The 18,665-nt window shown below is 36.8% G+C and overlaps 1 protein-coding gene across 20 annotated transcripts in view; it reads left to right on the forward strand.

Annotated features, from left to right (window-relative positions):
• LOC128031708 (neurexin-3a) overlaps positions 1–18,665 on the forward strand; it is a 262,219-nt gene that overhangs the window by 40,638 nt on the left and 202,916 nt on the right. For all 20 annotated transcript variants that reach the window (XR_008188142.1, XR_008188143.1, XR_008188144.1 and 17 more), the window contains 2 exons: positions 13,810–14,111; positions 16,302–16,463. Coding sequence is in view for 17 of the 20 variants with exons in the window: in XM_052620051.1 (XP_052476011.1) it covers positions 13,810–14,111; positions 16,302–16,463 (464 nt within the window). In the remaining 3 variants the exon portion in view is untranslated. The remainder of the gene's footprint in view (positions 1–13,809; positions 14,112–16,301; positions 16,464–18,665) is intronic.

Here is an 18,665-nt window from a genome sequence, read left to right on the forward strand (position 1 = left end):
GAAACTGCGCACACGTACTGTAGCCTACCTGTCCGACCCCTCCACAAGTGGAGACAGTGAAGGGATGTTCAACTCAACTTCTCGCGTGTTGGATGAGAAACGAAACCGACTAAACTGTGAAAAAACTGAAATGCTTTTTTACATTGATTTTTTCATGATTTTTTTTTTTTTTTACCTTAAAATTACATAAAAATGACCTTCTGTGACACACTGAAAAAGTGTTTCATTCATCCAAATAACAAAATTTAGGTTTAATGATTCACATCTATATTTTTTTAACTTGAGCCAATAGTTATTTATTTTTCATTGGCTCAAGTAAAAAAATATAGATGTGAATCATTATCCAATTTTTTTTTTTTTTAAATGGACGAATGAAACACTTTGCGTCTTTGTTTTATTCGCACCAACATTATTTGATTTTAACATTTTGGAATAATTTATTTATATAGCATAATTTTATTTAGTCTCACTGGTATAGACCCTTTTTTAAAAACAAATTTAAAAACTAAAACAGATACTGAATGCTGATTAAGAAACATCTTATTGAATGTGTGTTGATTGTGTTGTTTGGATTGTAGAACTATGCAGTTGTTGCCTTTAAATATCACATGGTTACAGTTCAAGTTTTCATTAGAGGCCAGTTCTCTGTAGTTTCAACCCAATTCAAACACAAAAGCTAAATGCTGATGTTTTTACCTTCTGTGGCTGTATTGAATGTAGGCTTCTTACTGTGCAGTTACTGCCGTTCATTTCAGAGGGTTACGGTTATTGTTTTCAATAGCCAAAAGCCAGTTTGGCCTATTTAATACCAAATAAACATCTTGTTTATGCATACTTTCCTTCTTTCTTGTTTGTTGCTTAATAAAAAAAAAAAACGGAAATCGGTATCTGAATCGGCCAGTTTGCCTGTAAAAAAAAATCGGTATCGGAATCAGCCATGAAAAATCATGATCGGTGCATCCCTAGTGTCATTGCTTTCTGTTTGCAACATATGCAGCATTTCTGAAGCATAATGTATTCTGGAGTTTAATGTAGGCAGAAAAAATAGAGGCAAAAGGATGAGTTAACTATTCTGAAGCCTTGATTTGTATTCTTCTGTTCTTTGGAGAACATTCAGCAAAGCCCTCTTTTGCTTTAAAGGAGGGCAGCTCTCTGTTTTTTTGCCGCTGATTACAAGTGGACAACCAATCGCAGCCTAGTGTCCTGCACATAGAAGAAGCAGGTTTTGTGTTTTTGTTTGATGTGTTAAGTGACTGTAGGTCTGTTTGCTGACTGGGGGAGGTTTTATTTTAGATATTTAGATAATTCTGTGTGGCTTACATTTGACAAAGAGAAGAGTAAATGAAGCTTAGGTCTGCAGCAGCCTGTCAGTTTAAACTGAAATGACCTTTCCTCTGCCCTGTTAATTGTTCTTACGCAACATTTTTTTTGCCTCTCCAAGGAAGAAAACACATTGACTTTAATATGTGTAATTTATCACAAACACTCTGAATGCCTCTGTAAATTCGTTTAACATTTTGATTAATCTCGGCTTGTTCTATCTTTCATGTCAAAGCGTCAATTATTTCCTCTAACTGGGGAAATGTGGTACAGCATTTATGAGGAGTTATGGAAAGCCAAGCAGGCAGCTGTCTTTAACACTTATGAATCTTGCGCACACATACATGGCCTTTTAGACTCTATAATCACTAATCATTCATGACCAATAATGTCAAACCTGATTCATTAGAATCTTCATAATGTTTTACGACCTTTCATTGATTCCCAAGCAGGAAAGATGAGATTCACGATATGCGGTTTCAAGATTCAGCTGTTCCTTTTTCACACGCAGATGATTTTCAATTCAATTCAATTCAATTCTGTATGAATGGAGATATATCAAGGGAATAGATGCCCTTGATGCTGGGGTTGTATCCTTTATCAGAGTCTCCTGCTCTTTCTCTCTGAGAGTGAATAGGCTGTTACTTGGTGTTTCTTGGGTCGTGGGTTTATTGACAGGTACGAGCAATGGATATACCCCTGTGGAGGGTAAAGGTCATCCTGTTTATGTTTTTCAAGTAGGGCTAATGTGTTTTGTAGTCTCTGCTCGTAGGAGACAAAGGCCCAATCCCAATTATATTTTATACCCCTTCCCCTACCCCTCCGCTTACTACTTGTCCCTAACTCTCTGCTTACCCCTTCCCCTTGTCCCTTAAGTGATAAGGGAAAGGGGTGAAAATATTCCCCTGAGAATTTGGAAACCACTTCCTCATGTCGTCTGGCTCCTACAATACACACACCTATACAGGTGCTCTGGTGTGCATTTCAGCCTTTAATTACCATTTTATGTTAATGCGCTGCTGACTGATACACATACACATAAACACACATCAGATATTGCGCAGCTCACACATCCAGGAGAAAATAAACTTGTCAGCACTACCCTACGACTTTTATTAAAAGCAGTTTAAATACTGAATGGCTACATTTATATTTTCCAGCAACCAGAGGATGAAATTGCTGTTTTTAAAGTAAACTCACTCTAAAAAGAGAAACGCAAGCATGCGCATAAATGCAACTTTCATCTCTCTCTCTTTCTCTTTCTCTCTCTCTCTCTCTCTCTCTCTCTCTCTCTCTCTCAAATTGGCAATATTTGAAAAAAGAGTTTTGCAATTTATTAGGGGTACTAGCCCTTTTCAATATCTATGGTGGTTATCACCCTGATCAAAACAAGAAAATATGTTTGGACACTATCGTGCATTCTGTAATTATATGACGGTAGCCAATTTTAACGATTTTTTTTTGCAAACATGTCTTTGAGTAACATTATTGTAAATATGAACTCATGACTGAATGTAAACATAAAACAAATTATTACTTTTTTCTCAAAAAAAATCTTACGTTTATGTGTCTTTTTGTTCGCTCAGACAGCCATGTTCCCGCTGAAGCTGATTTATGCTGAGATAATTCATATCCCTTCATTTGAAGGGCTATCTGGCCCCTCCCATTACCCCTACCCCTCCATCCAAAAGAGAATCGAGACACCCCTACCCCTTCATGTGAACGCGCGAAACAGAGGGGAAGGGGAAGGGGAAGGGCTAAGGGGTAGAATTGGGATTGGGTTTGTCCTGTTTGTCTGTAGTTATACACAGTAAATGTACTTTACGCAAATACTCTGATGCAAATACTTGGCTAAGCTTGTGCTCCTGCAGTACATACTTAGCATGTGTTCTTGCTTTACTGTGGTGGTAACAAACCTCCATACTTTAGCAGTTGATAGTTACCTTCAGGTAACTAACTATGTACATGTTGATAGTTAACAGACTTTAATTTCATCAGGATTTCAAACAGTTCAAGTTAATTATCATTATGAAGAAAATTAACCATTGTAAAAGACCACTATAGCGGCCAACAATTATGCACGCTTGCATTCTGATACGTTTTTTAAATGGAACCATATTATATAAATTGCTATTGTTATAGTGCTATTATTTTCACCTGTGCTGTAGACTCTTTTTACTGGGTTTGTACTGGCCTTTTATTTATTTATTTTTTTTTTTTTGGAAAATTATGCTTTGTTGTTTGTGGTAATACAGTTTGCATTAGGAATATAAATGCACATGGAAATCAGGTGGCTTTATTAGACCTCACTAAGTGCACTCAGTTGTCAACAATAAAGTACAGTTATGATGACCTGTTATTGTATATCACAGTGGAATCATGTTGCAATGTATGGTTCCTCTATCCCTTAATATAACCTTACAATGTATTTTATAAAACCGTAATCCTACTAACAAGCTATCTCTCCCACACACTCTCTCTCTCTCTCTCTCTCTCTCTCTCTCTCTGTGTGTGTGTGTGCAACATCGTACAAATATGAGATGCAAATGAAGGGGGTTGGGAAATAAATACTGAATTTGGGCTCTGGCACTAAATGCCTGTCTTATCTGGTTCAAAAGGGAAATGATGGGCCAAGCCCCACTGCCCTCCACCAGCATGTCTCCACGGCAACACCAAGGCAGCTGAAAAATGGCACCGAGACATAGATGCCCCTTCATTAAATATCAACACAGCAGCTGACAGCAGAGATAATTACCAATAACACTGTATTATGTTGAAAGCAAATAAAATACTCATGGGACTGGCTGTCATGCCTCAGGTAAGAAAACATACTGACCCAAAGAACAAGTATACTGTATATGAATAACGCTGGCTTTTGCATACCTCACAAGCTGCTCACAAATAGAGAGTAATAGGGCACGATTTATGGCTATATGCTTTAATACATTGATATAATACAGTGTTATATCATGAATATTTTAGATCAAGCTGGTAATGCCCATTTTCCCCATAATTTTGGTTTTGATTATATATGTTTTTTTTTTGTGTGTGTGTGTTATTTGAAATAACAGTGGCCATCATGAGCTGTTCGTTGTAGTGAAAATGGTTGCCAGCATTTTCCAGCTTTTCAGTGTGATCAGAGGTAACTGACATCCGGGCTTTTCATTGGTTTTGGAGAGGAGAGTAACAAATGAGTTCTCTTGTGTGTGAAGACATTTCTGATGATTATCTGTCTTCTACTCTATTGGAGGAATCTGTCCTCTTCTCTTTGGCTCGTCGGCTCTCATTTTGAAGAGTATTTTAGCTCAACCACCCATCTTACTCCTGAGATGGCAGTATCTTTCTCCTTTAGTTTTTCTGTGCTTTTCCTTAGCCTTTTTCAGGATTACATCAACCACTACATGCCATTACCCAAAATTACAGTGGCAGAAATGAAGCCTTTCAGAGGGAAATGTCACTGTAGCTCTGGATTGTAGATACTGTGAAACGTGACATTTTCAGGGAATGCAGATCCTAGAGAAGAACTCATGTGAAAGAATCTGCATTTCCTCTAGTGCATATTGAATCCTTGTGCTTAATAAATGTGTGTGTGTGTGTTATGTATCATTAGTGGCATCATTACTCCTAAAGACAACAACATCTTCTCCAGTCGTGCAAAAAAAAAAAAAAAAAAAAAAGCACCTTCAGTGCTGCATCTTGAGTTTTTGTTCTGTAGGACATAGATTAAAATTATGCAGAGGTTTATGATCTTATTTTTGTATTATATAGTATTATTTCTTTATATAAAACTTTATGAATTTTAAAGTTTGTGTATATATATGTGTGTATATATAACTATAATATATATATATATATATATATATATATATATATATATATATATATATATAATAAAAAGAAATTCATACTTTTATTCAGCAAGGAGAGGTACAATACACTGATCAAGCGACAGTAAAGACATTTATAATATTATAAAATAAGCCATTGGATGAATACATTAGATTTTAAAATTGCTTTTTTGGTTGGAAGTCGTGGCCATGCTTAGAGAGTTTGACTCCTTACTCTAGGGTTGTGGGTTGAATCTCGGGCCGGCAATATCATGACTTAGGTGCCCTTGAGCAAGGCACCGAAGCCCCAACAGCTCCCTGGGCACCGCGGCATGAATGGCTGCCCACTGCTCCCGCAGTGTGTGTGTTCACTGCTCTGTGTGTGTGCACTTTGGATGGGTTAAATGCAGAGCATGGATTCTGAGTGTGGGTCACCATACTTGGCTGAATTTTTTTGTTCGTCTGAATTTTGAATTGTAATACTATTTACATTTTTTTCTGATTTTTGTGTTTTTGATCAAATAAATGCAGCCTTGGTAAGCAGACTTACAGAAAAAAAGCTGGAAAAAAAAACATTACCCTTCTAGCCAACCCTAAACATCATATATATTTGTACATCTTTATCAATTGGAGTATTAATTGTAATGACAGCTGTTCTTTTATTAGTGTACGTAAAGTCAAATCAATTCTAGATTGTAGAAATTACTCTTTCTAGAAACCATGAACCCTTAATGGCTTAACACATCAGCTGTAGTTAACACGATCATTGAATACCTTTACTGCTGTTTTCTTCTTCTTTTTTAGATTGTCCCTCAATCCTTGAGCGTCATACCTATAATTGAAATAATGAAGAAAAAAAATATGAAATACTTTTAATGCCAGAGATCAAAAAGAACTGGCAAATTTAAATTAGCTGAGTATGAAATAGCTTTCTCTGGATTGTGAAAGCAAATGCTTAACAGGATCCCGAAGCTTTTCAAAAGCGGAATAACAATTTCAGTAGAATGGGGCACAGCAATGCTTGTCATTTTAAGAGGTGATCAGCTTGATGTTTCACTTTTTTTGCTTCACTAAATCGAGGTAGGTGAGGAGAAAATTATCTCATCGCTGACAGATGGGCTGATAGAACATGGCTTTTAACAGGGACTAAGATTGCATATGGTTATCTTTTCATTTCTCATCTCTCATTCTCAGGAAGAAAGGCTTTGCAGGTATGGGGAAGTCTGTTTAATCTACCACTCAGCATTTGAAAAAAATCTCATCCTACCAGGAAAGTTGCTTAAATAAACAGTTCATACACCCTCAGGCCATCCAAGATGTAGATGAGTTTGTTTCTTCAACAGAATAGATTTGGAGAAATTTAGCATTATATCTGACTCTTACCAATTGATCCTCTGCATTACATCGCTCGGCAGTGAATCCTCTACAGTAAATGGGTGCCATCAGAATAAGAGTCCAAACAGCTAAAAAAATAATAATAATAATCCACAAGTAATCTACACGATTCCAATCCATCAACTGATATATTGTATAGTGAAAAGCTACATGGTTTAGTCCTCTGTCTATAATATTGCTTTCTTCAGTGAAAATGTTTTGTCTTGTCTGAATCAGTAGAGAAATATGTACAGAACATGCACTGTTTACAAATGAAAACAGTCCAAAAACGTTACGAAAGAAATATGTCTGTGTGTTTGGATGTGAGGGGCCAAAAGAGGAAGTGTTATTGTGGATTATTGACTTGTATTTTGGCCTGAAACAACATTTTCAAGTTCAAATATCTTAATGATGGATTTGTTTCTTACAAACACACAGCTTTTTGCTTCAAATAATGTAAATTGATGGACTGGAGTTGTGTGGATTACTTGTGGATTATTGTGACGTTTTTAATCAGCTGTTTGGATTCATTCTGACAGCACCCATTCACTGCAGAAGATACATTGGTGAGCAAGTGATGTAATGCCACATTTTCTTTAAATCTGTTACAATGAAGAAACAAACTCATCTACATCTTAAATGACCTGAGGATACATTTTCAGCAAATTTTCATTTTTGATTGAACTATCCCACTAAAATGCTCAAGCTAGTGCTGCATTTAACAGTTTTGTATTTTTTTAAAGTTGGCTGTATAGCATGAAGTTTTATGTTTGTGTTTTTAATGCATTTTGTATTTAAACTGGCAAAAGCATTTATGTATCTTTTATAAGGATTTTAGTGTAAGCACAATGTGTTTCAGAACTTAAGATTGTATGTTTTCTTGCTCTGAGAAAGACCAACAGATGGTCCGATCTGGAATTCCTGTCTTGTTGCACCTGGTCTGAGTCCAGAACTCCCTGCTGATTTCACTCCTACTCCTGTCCTAGCTAGGCACGTCACACACCCACAATCAGACATGACCACACACACTTGTACCACAATCCAAACGTTACGTTATTCTTACACCGGGCTCGATATGACCATCTGTACATCTGATCCAATCTTTACAATCACTGATTATATCATCATTAACATAATCTATACATGTGGAGTTGAAGGTTCAAGGGATAAAACAGATTTGGATGTTCGAGATTTTAATCTTGTGCAGTTATTTGTGTTTGGACTTCCTGATAACTTGTAATCACTGTAAGAAATGACAAATAATAACACGTCAAGCTTTTTGTTTCACACAGTGTATACATGTTAATTCTTCTACCCAGTGGTTGTAACAGGCAGACTGGCACCCAGACACCAGCGGGGAGGCAGACAGACTGAGAGACATGGAGAAATAGAGAGAGAGAATGCTAATAGTAGCAGATAAAAGCTGCAAAAGGAAGGAGCGAGCCATTTGATTTATTTTTGAGTTTCTCTGCAATTTTGAATAATCGATTAATTTGACCAAAAGTACTGTACAATGTAAGTCTAATATTATAGCTGTGGGAGGGTTTGATTGCAGTTTTGTGTGAGTTTGACAATTGGAGGTTGTAATATATGGTTGCTAGAGGCTGGTGAGTCAGCAACTGTCCGGGATGGAAGTTTGGCCTGCACAACAGGGTCTCTCTAGGTCAGCCTGAGGGAGATGGGCCCTGTTATTTTTTCTTCCCTCTTTATTGATTTTCTCCGTCACCACTGCATGACGGATGCTCGGTCTGCACCGTCTGGAAGCTCCCTTTGGATCTGCAGGGAAAGATTAGCCTTAACACTGCCCTCAGTTGACAGATGAAGAGAGAGAGAGAGAGATTGATTAGCTCTAATTATGTCCTCTTTTGCAAGAATGTGCTCATCTTTTGGTCACTTTTAAGATGAAGTTTGATGTTAGAACGAACATCTTCCTTTGAGTGTTTTTTCATGCATAACATGATGGAATCAAAAATCTTTTTTTCTTTTTCATGTGTGTTTTGTGTTTGCATATTTTTTTCATTTTCATTAGATTTTTTTTCTGATCAAGGTTAAGCAAATTCTTTGAAACAAAATAAAGGTGATTAAAAAAAAGGTGTAGAAACAATTTTCTCTAAGAAATTGCTACAGTAGTACATTTTACTATAAAGAAATGACAAGTAGCATTAAATTAGGAAGACTGAAATAGTATTCTCTTGTAAAGAATGCTCTAATAATATTTTTTTAGAAAAATCATTTTAGCGTTGTTGCAATTATTTTTTTCTTCAGTTTGACCTTTAACTGAAAGGTGGTTGATTGTTTTGTTTTGTTTTTTGTAAAAAAAAAAAATTAGCTATACATAATTCATCTGTAATTATATATATATAATCTTTCATCAAAATGTAAACTTTTCTGCTGATGCAAACAAAGCAGGAGAAATATATATATATATTTTTCACAAAACTATCAAATCCTCAATGGGTAATATTAAGTCTTGTTCTGCTTTATTTCCCACTGAATGTTCATCTACCACTTAACTACTCCTTGTCCTAGCTAGGCATCTCACACACCCACAATCAGGCACGATCACACACACTTGCTCCATATACCACAATCAAAACATTACGTCAATCTTAAACTGGGTTTGATACATCCATCTGTATGTCTGAATATTCAGTTTCACTTGAAGATGTCATTATTTGATATAATGTCAGCACTTCTGATACAGGCATTATCATTTCCATTCGGTCTGTCTTCGGAGGCTATATTTCTGTGGAGGGCACTATGTGGCAAATGCCAGTTTTGTTCTTGTTGAGAGGCCAATTGGTCAGAAAGTTGCCTGCATCCTCTCACATGTGATTGACAGGTTGAGAGCTCTCACCCTGTAATGGTCTCCTCCCCAAAGCATGCTGGATTTAATGGCTTCTCTAACGACACTTCTTTTCTCCACTCATGTGCCTCTGATACGTTTACACATGAGCACATCTCTGACCAAACCACCGCCATCCGTCTCTGTGTAGTGGAGGGAAAAACTTTAGTGGACCATTGCAATTATGACTCGATAAGAATCTCTGTCCCTGGTGCTGATTTGACTAATAAGGATGTTTTCATTAAGATTTCATAATTCAGCACGTTTACTATCTCGCCCACAGCCATAACCTCACCCCTCCATTCTGTCGTGTTCTCCATTATAGAGGAGATTAAGTACCTTTGCCCCCTTGAGGATTTTCATTAAAAATCTATACAGATAAGGTTTGTTTTGAAAAGAGTGTTGCGGTGAGACAGAAACTGAGAAATGTGCTTCTGTGCTCGGGTTTTTGTTCACAGTAGTCTGTGTGATAAAGTTTTAGATTACAGGCTGGGAACTTTACAAAGGAATTAATAAATGAAATGAAAAAATAAATAAATAAAAACATTTTTTAAATTAAAAAAATGTATTAAATAAAAGAACACATAGTTTTTGGAAGCAGATTATTTCATTCTGTTGGCCAAATGTCTATTTCTGTCTCTTTACTTATATCAGAGCTTGGAAAAATAGAACTGTTTGAGGGGTCTTAGGTATGGACTGTTAAAAATAATGAATGCTGTCAATACAAAATTGATCATGTTTTCTTAAATAATAAACGAAACCATAGTCTGATAATTTGGACATATTTGAGCCAACCTGTCCTCAAACCAATACGCTCGTACAGGTCGTTTGTCCAAATCCCTGAAATATGACCCGTCAGAGCATATACTACAATTGTGCCCCTATCGGCAAAAGGTCGTTTTCAAATTAATGTTTTGTACTCTTTTATTTGCAGTCTGATTTGCGTTTCGTGTAGCTTAGTTGGTAGATTATTGTGTTATACCTTGATATGTAATCATGTTATCAAGGGTTCGATCCCAGGGAACGGACGTGCGCGAAAATGTATATGCTCAATAAATCATAATTTAGCATGATTTCTGTGAGGGTTAGGTTTAGGGGTGGGGTTAGGTGTGGTCATTCGAACGAATAAGCCACCTAGTAAAATATGTAGGAAATACTGTGAGATCGGTGTAAAAAGCCCATATATTGCATTCAAATAAACGTGCGTTTTGAATGGTAATGACATTATACGTAATTTCATGACGCAATTCGATACTGTTATTATTTTTACGTCCGCTAGAGGGCGCTTAACTTTAAAACGTCGTAATAAATGCTTGCACAATAGACCTATATGGTCATTTTTTGTGGGAGGACACTGACAGGCTCATTTGAGCCTATTGCGTGTTAAAATGTCTTTAAGATATAAGGTTAAATGGCTGTAATCCACAAAAATATTAAGCAGCAACACAGATAATAAGTAATGTTTCTTGACACTAGAGACTGGAGTTATGGCACAGGAATAAATTTCACTTTGAAATATGTTAAAATGGAACATAGTTGTTTTGCTTACACTTTACAATAAGGTTCTATTTGTTAACATTAGTTAACATGACCTTACATCAAAAGCATTTATACATTTTAGTTCATGCATTAAATACATTTAACAAATGTAATCTTATTGTAAAGTGTTACTGTTATTTTAAATTGTAATAATATATATATATATATATATATATATATATATATATATATATATATATATATATATATATATATATATATATATATATATATATATATATATATTTTTTTTTTTTTTTTTTTTTTTTTTTTTTTAAATTACAGCCCTAATGTATCATCTTCCACTTTCCTCACTGTGTGATCCAACATCATATCAGCGTGGGAAGGTGACTCTTATTAAGTATTCAAAAGCTTAAGATGATTGTGTAGGGTAACATCTGGCAGTAATGTTAGAGGTGTCTTCAGTAAAAACAACACTCTGTTTAATTAATAATTGATCAGTTCAGTACTCTCTCTAGGTACTTTAATGGTGTGGCAGGATCTCAGGGATGCGGTTACCACTCCAAGTCAGATAGAAGTAGGGAGATAAGGTGTCGGGGAACTATTTGAGGGCCCTCTCTTTCAGAAACACGCCATGCACTGTGGAGTAATAATGCATCTGCTAAAGTGGCAGCACAAGGCTTCCATGCCAGCATGTAGCTCACAATAACACCCATGTGCTACTAGTGGAAGCACTGGGCTCTGTTCAGCAGCCTGGAAATTGTTATTTGTGTTTTCAAGCAGGTGATATAGTTTGCATACTCGCAATGTTGAGAAATGCAGTTCGGTGTGTGCAGGAAGTCACAGATGCTGGTGAAATATTCCCTTTATATACCAGGCTTGACACAGAGCTGCAGTATGTTCTATGCAGTTATAATTGCTGTTATTAAAAAGTATAATAATCTGATTTGAAGATTATGTCACTTTATATGTAGTACATATAATGTACAAGTATGTATGTGTCTGATAGATAGTGTGTATTTAATACATAATGGAATACATAAATATTTGGTACATAACTTATTTTGTTCTTGTATGTTATATATATGTTATACACACACACACACACATACTGTATATCTGTGTGTAAGTAAATGTTTTATATTATTATATAATAAAACAATATAATTATTATTATAAAATATTATGATAAAAAAGTAGAGCTGCCCTCAACTAAAGATATCTCTGATCGACTAATAGTCATTCATTTTAAGCATGCTACTATTCCGCTTCCACACTCTGCACAAACGTGTAATGATGCTGACATGTTTCAGATGATAGACAAATGAAATGAATGTTTGCATGTCCTGACCAATGTATTAATTACCACACAGACCAGCTGTTATGGTTTTTCTGGCTGTTATTTTTTTCCAGCAAGTAAGCGACTAATACAACGACTATTAGGGGGCAGCCCTATTAGAAAATTATTGCTATTCAAATTATTTATATTACATGTATATTGAATTGTAAATGTCATGAATGCTAAGTGGACTAGCAATGCAGAGTCGGTCTAAATTTGAATAGAAGATCTGGGAAGACCTGTTTTGTTAAACGTCTGTGAGTTTCTGTTGTTGTGATTTTTTTATCGTTGGTAGGGAACTCCTTGACCCTCTTTGGCATGGTCCAGTAATCTCCAGAGGCTGAACATTAAGCTCTCTTTATTTTTCCTATACAGTCTAGCCAAATATTAATGGATTGAAAGTCTCTTCAGCAGTGGGTAGCCAGTTTTTGACACATGGATGATACACCACCCTCTTCTGCTGGACCAAACTCTTTCCCACTATCCATCCAGTCATCTTTCATTTATCTGTTTCGTTCAGCTTTGTAATGAGCTATACAATATAAATAATTTCTCTGACTGCACAGAAGTAGTGGATTTTTGTTTTGGTGTTCACCAGCTGCATCAGGGTCCCATGTGTTTCCAATATGTTCCGCCGTCAGTCAGTTTGCTCCATTCTTAACCATGTGTTTATTACAATGTGAAGTGTATCACAGCTGGGCACCAGCACCAGCCCTAGCCCTGATGAGAAAATCTACTTTGCAATCCTGCAGTCTGCTCAGGCTCCCTTAGTCCAGTGAAAAAAACAGGTCAGGATGTCTTTACCCGGTCAGTTAAAACACATGCTACATCCACTAATGCTGATCGCTGAGGTGGAGCATAGACTGGATTGTTTTGTCAACATTTAGCTGGAGAATATATCGACCCAATGGTGGCCCAAGTGAAGCACTGATAAATCAATGATGCCATAAGTGCTGAGGTCCTTTTCTGGCTGCCTGATATAAATGATGTCCAGTGTTGGATTTGAGGAAATTTCCATTAGTTATGTGAATTTTTGCACCCCTCTGAGCCACACCAGCATAGCTTGATGATTAATGACCTGGGGACTGCAGGGAACAGGAGTAAACTTATTTCCATAAGTGTGGATGCTGTAGATTATCTACTCTGAATTACAATGACCAATGGGGATCTTGGCTTGCAATCACTAAAACTACATTTTTAGTTAACTTGATATCAAAATTGCTGTTTTCAAAGTTTCTCCCCGTGATCTTTCATCTTCCACCTCTGACATAAAGAGACCATTTTTCTTAATTCTGGATTTTTTTTCTCTGATTATGACTAAGATGTGCAACAAAAATACTGAACATTAGTGCATACAGTATATGCTTCAGCGAGAGAAATGATCTCACTGATGATCTTACCAGATCTTTGGCTTTAAATGCACAGCCTTTTTATGTGTTTTGCTGCCCACACTCTGCCATGTGTCATCTCATCTCATTTTGTGTCATCTGGCCTGAAGTTAACTGCACTCCTTCAGTGGTCAATCTCAGGAAACTCGCAGAACTTGTATATTTGGGTTTGTTTCATTTCAAGAAGTCCTAACCCTATTTTTTCCTCTCTTATAGCACGAGAAGAGAACGTAGCCACTTTCCGTGGTTCTGAGTACTTCTGCTACGACTTGTCTCAGAATCCCATCCAGAGCAGCAGTGATGAGATCACATTGTCCTTCAAGACCTGGCAAAGAAATGGCCTTATCCTTCACACCGGCAAGTCAGCAGACTATGTCAACCTGGCCCTGAAAGATGGGGCCGTTTCATTGGTCATCAATTTGGGTTCCGGAGCTTTCGAGGCCATTGTCGAGCCTGTCAACGGCAAGTTCAACGACAACAACTGGCATGACGTGAAGGTCACACGCAACCTCAGACAGGTAATGCTAAAGCAGCTAAAATTTCATGTTTTATGATCTAATTCATTTTCAGTTATTTTAGGTTCTTTGAGGTGCTAACGCAACAATTTTTTCTCTGAGTTCTTCTACGCTGCCTCATTTTTGCCTCCTCAGGCATTTACCTCTGTCTGAAGGAGTGCGATGGCTTCAAGAAGCTGTCTCTCTCACCCCTCTAGATGTTCACCTCTCTTTTCCAAACAGTCCGTCTTATCAGGGCAGTGGGAGAGGCTCTAACCAACCTCAACCGTTCCATTTACCCACAGCCAATCTTTGTTGAACTGTTAAATCTCTCCGCTGCTGCATTTTAAAATATGTAAATATTTAGGTGGTTTTGCACCTCAGAAGTGAAAGGATGTCGCTTTTTGCGCAGGCGTCTGTGGAGGCGTTGAGTGCCCACAAGCACAAGCTATTTCAGCTCTGATCCACTAGGACTGTGACTTATTTCTTCACTTTGTTTAACAGCTGTTTTACTATCATGCCAAGAACATGCATTAGAATTACCCTAAGCAATTGCCCAGGGAAAGTCAAAAACCAAATGAATCACAACAAAGAGGCAACCAGAGAGAGGTCAGCGTTCACTGACCTAGCTGAAAACCCACGTTATGAAACATTACGTTTTGAAAGGACTTAAAAATCAAAACAGAATGTGTTTTTACAGAAGAAAAAAAATATTGGTGAAAAACATATTCTGGAAGTGAGTATGAAGATTTTGCCAACAAGAGACATGACTTTACAAATGCCACAGGCTCTTTGGAGAATCCGCTGTTTCTTTTTCTTTTCCTCCTTTTCTTACTCTCACTCATATGCTTTGCTTGGATGACATTTATTCAGACCCAGACTAACCACTCATGAACCATTGACAATTGTCTTTAATTTACTAACCGGAACCTAAATTAATGTGCTACTCATCATGACTTCATTTGAGTTTTTCATTTTATTAACAACCCTTTTGTTCATTGTTTAATTTCCTTTCTTCACCCTTTTCTCAAAGCATTCAGGTATTGGACACGCTATGGTAAACAAACTACATTGTCTGGTAGATATCATCCTTATTGACCTTTTTTGGGTTTACCGTGTGTTTCCCAGGCCCTCTTTCTTTCTTTCTCTTTTTTTGGGGTTTCATGGCCTCAAAAAAAAAAAAAAAAAAAAACAGACTGGGGTTTGTATTTCGGGGATTTATTCCTTTATTTCAAATGTCCTCATCCCATTTTTCACCACAGCTTTACTGACATTCTCTCTCTTTCTTTCTTTTTTTCTTTCAACTTCCTTTTTGGCCCTTTTTTAGTTTTAGGAAAAAACTTTTAAGACCCCCCCCCCCCCCCCTTTTTTAAAATCAAATACTGTCAAAAACTGGCAGAAGCTTTCCAAAACAAAAAAGTGACGAAAACAACTGTATGAAAATAAAATAATAATAATATATTAAAAAAAGACTTTAGCACTGGAGCTCTGACAGTTGATTTCATTTGTTTGCATTTGCATGCCATGCCAACCCATTCATGCCGGATCAGCCCTTATGTTACTAACACCAAAACTCTTGTCTGAGCAACCCGCCATCTGCTAAGTATCCTGTCCTGTCTGTACTGTGGTGTAGGTCATGACTTCCTGTGTCCTCCCTCATTAGCCTTCATTCTGTAGCTTTTGCTTTGGTCTACTTATGTGCTGTTTCCTCTTGCATGATGTCTTGGCTTGAAGAAGATGCATGATTACATGTTTCCAGTGGTTGTATGTCACTATTAACTTTTTTTTTAGACCATCTGACCTCATTAATGCTCATTCGTGGTAGTATTAGCTCATTTTGGATGCATGCGTTTGTATGTAAACTAACCCAGTGTGCACAGAATTTGAACTAAAAATAAGCGATTTGTCTATAGTTTGTTACATAACACTAACCCCCTCAAACTAATGTCCAAAACCGGAAAACCATTTCTAACACCATCAAAGATAAAGAAAATATGCCAGCAAATATTTTCTTTACCTGTCCTTTGTAAGTCTATGAATACTAGACAAGAACGGCCTACCAAAAGTCTCGAAGTGCAGGTCTTTGGTACACAATCAAAGGCCGTCAGCAAACCAGCAAGATCGAAGCTAACCTATTCCTGGTCGAACAGCCATCACAGCCATGGTGTCGATAAATAAATTTTCCCCTCTCCTTTTGTCGTTCCTTTTAATCAGGTGACAATATCTGTGGATGGCATCTTGACCACAACAGGCTATACACAGGAGGATTACACAATGCTGGGATCAGATGATTTCTTCTACGTCGGAGGAAGTCCAAGCACAGCAGACTTACCTGGGTCGCCTGTCAGCAACAACTTCATGGGTTGCCTGAAAGAGGTAGGTAGTGGACGAACCTCGCTATTTCAACAACATGCATCATATCACCATGTCCTTGTCTGGACTGAGAGGGAACAAGTTTGAATAGACCGCCCAAGCCAAAAAATAGATTTAGTACAGCTTATCTTGTGAAAAAGATAGAGTAGACATCATAACCTGTGGTGTGTTTCTCTAATGAAATTCGCTGGAGTTATAGGCTTTTGCCCAGATGCAAAATCATTTCAGGCCTATTTAATTAGACTTTTCAATTGTGGCGAATCATTTGATTAAGGTTCCACAGGCCAGAGAAGAAGCTTGTGTGATTGGATGAGATGAGACTTTGCATAATGATATGCATCATTCTCAAAAAGGGAACACCAAAGAGATTCTGGTGAACAGCTGGACACGGAGACATCTGTAAATGTGAAATTAAAATGTAAAAAAAAAAAAAGAAGAAAAAGAAGTTGTTATATAATGCTTAAAGAAAATTTATCCAATTTATAAGGAAATTATTTTTTATTTGTTTTATTGTTATTTATCTATTGTAATTTGTAATTTAGTTATAATAAACTAAAAACCTAATTTAAGGATGGTAAAATTGACTGTGGTTAATGTAATATAAATGAAGTTATAATTGTGAAAAACCTTTTCATGAAAATTTTGTCACACTACAAACCATCTTAGTCCTAAAAAGTAAAATTTTCTCTTCTTTGATTTTTGAGGTGAAATATGATCCAGGCAGATTTTGTTTTCGCTTTCAATTCACCTTTTAATAGCCATCATACTGTTTGCAGAAGTTAGACGTTGTTCTCTTCGATCAGCTGTTCATTTCCACATTCCTCAGCTGTCAGGTTTGGATAACATTATCAGTAAATTGACTGATCTTTAATTTAGCTGGAAATAGGCAATTACTCTGTTTTGGGGGCTGCTGGCGAGATCTTCCATTAATTCATGCTGAACAAACAGCAGACAACAGATCCTCCTTTTTTCACAGTGAGCGCTACAACAGCCTGCTATCTTTTAATGACCCACCATCAAGCTATCGCTGCCGTTTCCATCTCTCAGATCGGCCGTCCTATCGCAGGGCTAAAAACCTGCAACAATGGCGTTTGCATAAAAAACTGCCTCGCATGTCAAAGATTACAGTAATCAGGCTCATGTGTGCTGGGATATAGCGAATGCTTACATAACACTGCTCTGCCAGATAGGTGAACTGGATGCTAAGAGCTGCTCAAGACGAGATAGCAGAACTTATACATCCTTCACCCACCCAAGAGTGGCCATAATGACAGACCTCCTCCTCACAATCTTTTTCATAGCCTTAGCCCAAATATGAAGAGTCATTTTATATGCTTCTCAGCTTTTAAAACCATACATTTGATGTGGAAGCTAAAAAATTATGTACTGTAGTTGTTATGGGTCATGTGTGACCGCTTGGACACATGGGGTTTGTAATATGGCATGAGACTATCGACGATCTGGTCAGGGTGGCATGGCCTCAAGAGTGCCATATTGCATTTTTAGATGGGTTCAGTTCAACCTAAAATGTCCAGACTTTGTTGTGTTTGCAGTTAACTATTTTCTCAGTAGCTTACTAATGCGGTGCTCTTACTTTTTGTGTAAAAATTGAAATGACAAAAAATGTGTAATGCATTCATCTGTTGTCTTTATTCTGATATCGTTATTGTATATTCTACTCCTTTTAATTAGAATCCTAGTTGCAGTATACATAGAGCATGCAAAAAATATATATTTTATATGTATTGTTTTATATAGTTTCCTTTTGTTTTACTTTTATTCACTAGACATTTAGTCTGCTCTAGGGTATTTTTGTTCTGTTAAACTTATGTGATAGTAACTATTAACAGTAGTAGACAGTGCTGTTGTAGCAGCCACCCTGTGGCACAAGATGCTTACTGCAGACATGTTGTAGAAAGGGTAATGCACAGACACATTTAAAACTGCTTTTACTTATTTAATGTATATACTGTAGGACAGAGGATGCAAAATATTGTCTTAACACCAGAATTAAAAAAAAAAAAAAATTGCACTGAATTAAAAGTTTATGTAAGACCACAGCTTTTTTCAAAATAAAATGATGGATGACCTTTTTTGTGCAAATATCAAAAACAGTAACACAATAGCACAGATAACGACTTCCTTTATTTTTATTTAAATGAAGCAGAGTATTGTATAGATGGTTGCAGGTTTCCTCAGAGCCGC

Source organism: Carassius gibelio, chromosome A17 (genome assembly GCF_023724105.1).
Source record: "Carassius gibelio isolate Cgi1373 ecotype wild population from Czech Republic chromosome A17, carGib1.2-hapl.c, whole genome shotgun sequence".
Taxonomy (NCBI): Eukaryota; Metazoa; Chordata; class Actinopteri; order Cypriniformes; family Cyprinidae; genus Carassius; species Carassius gibelio.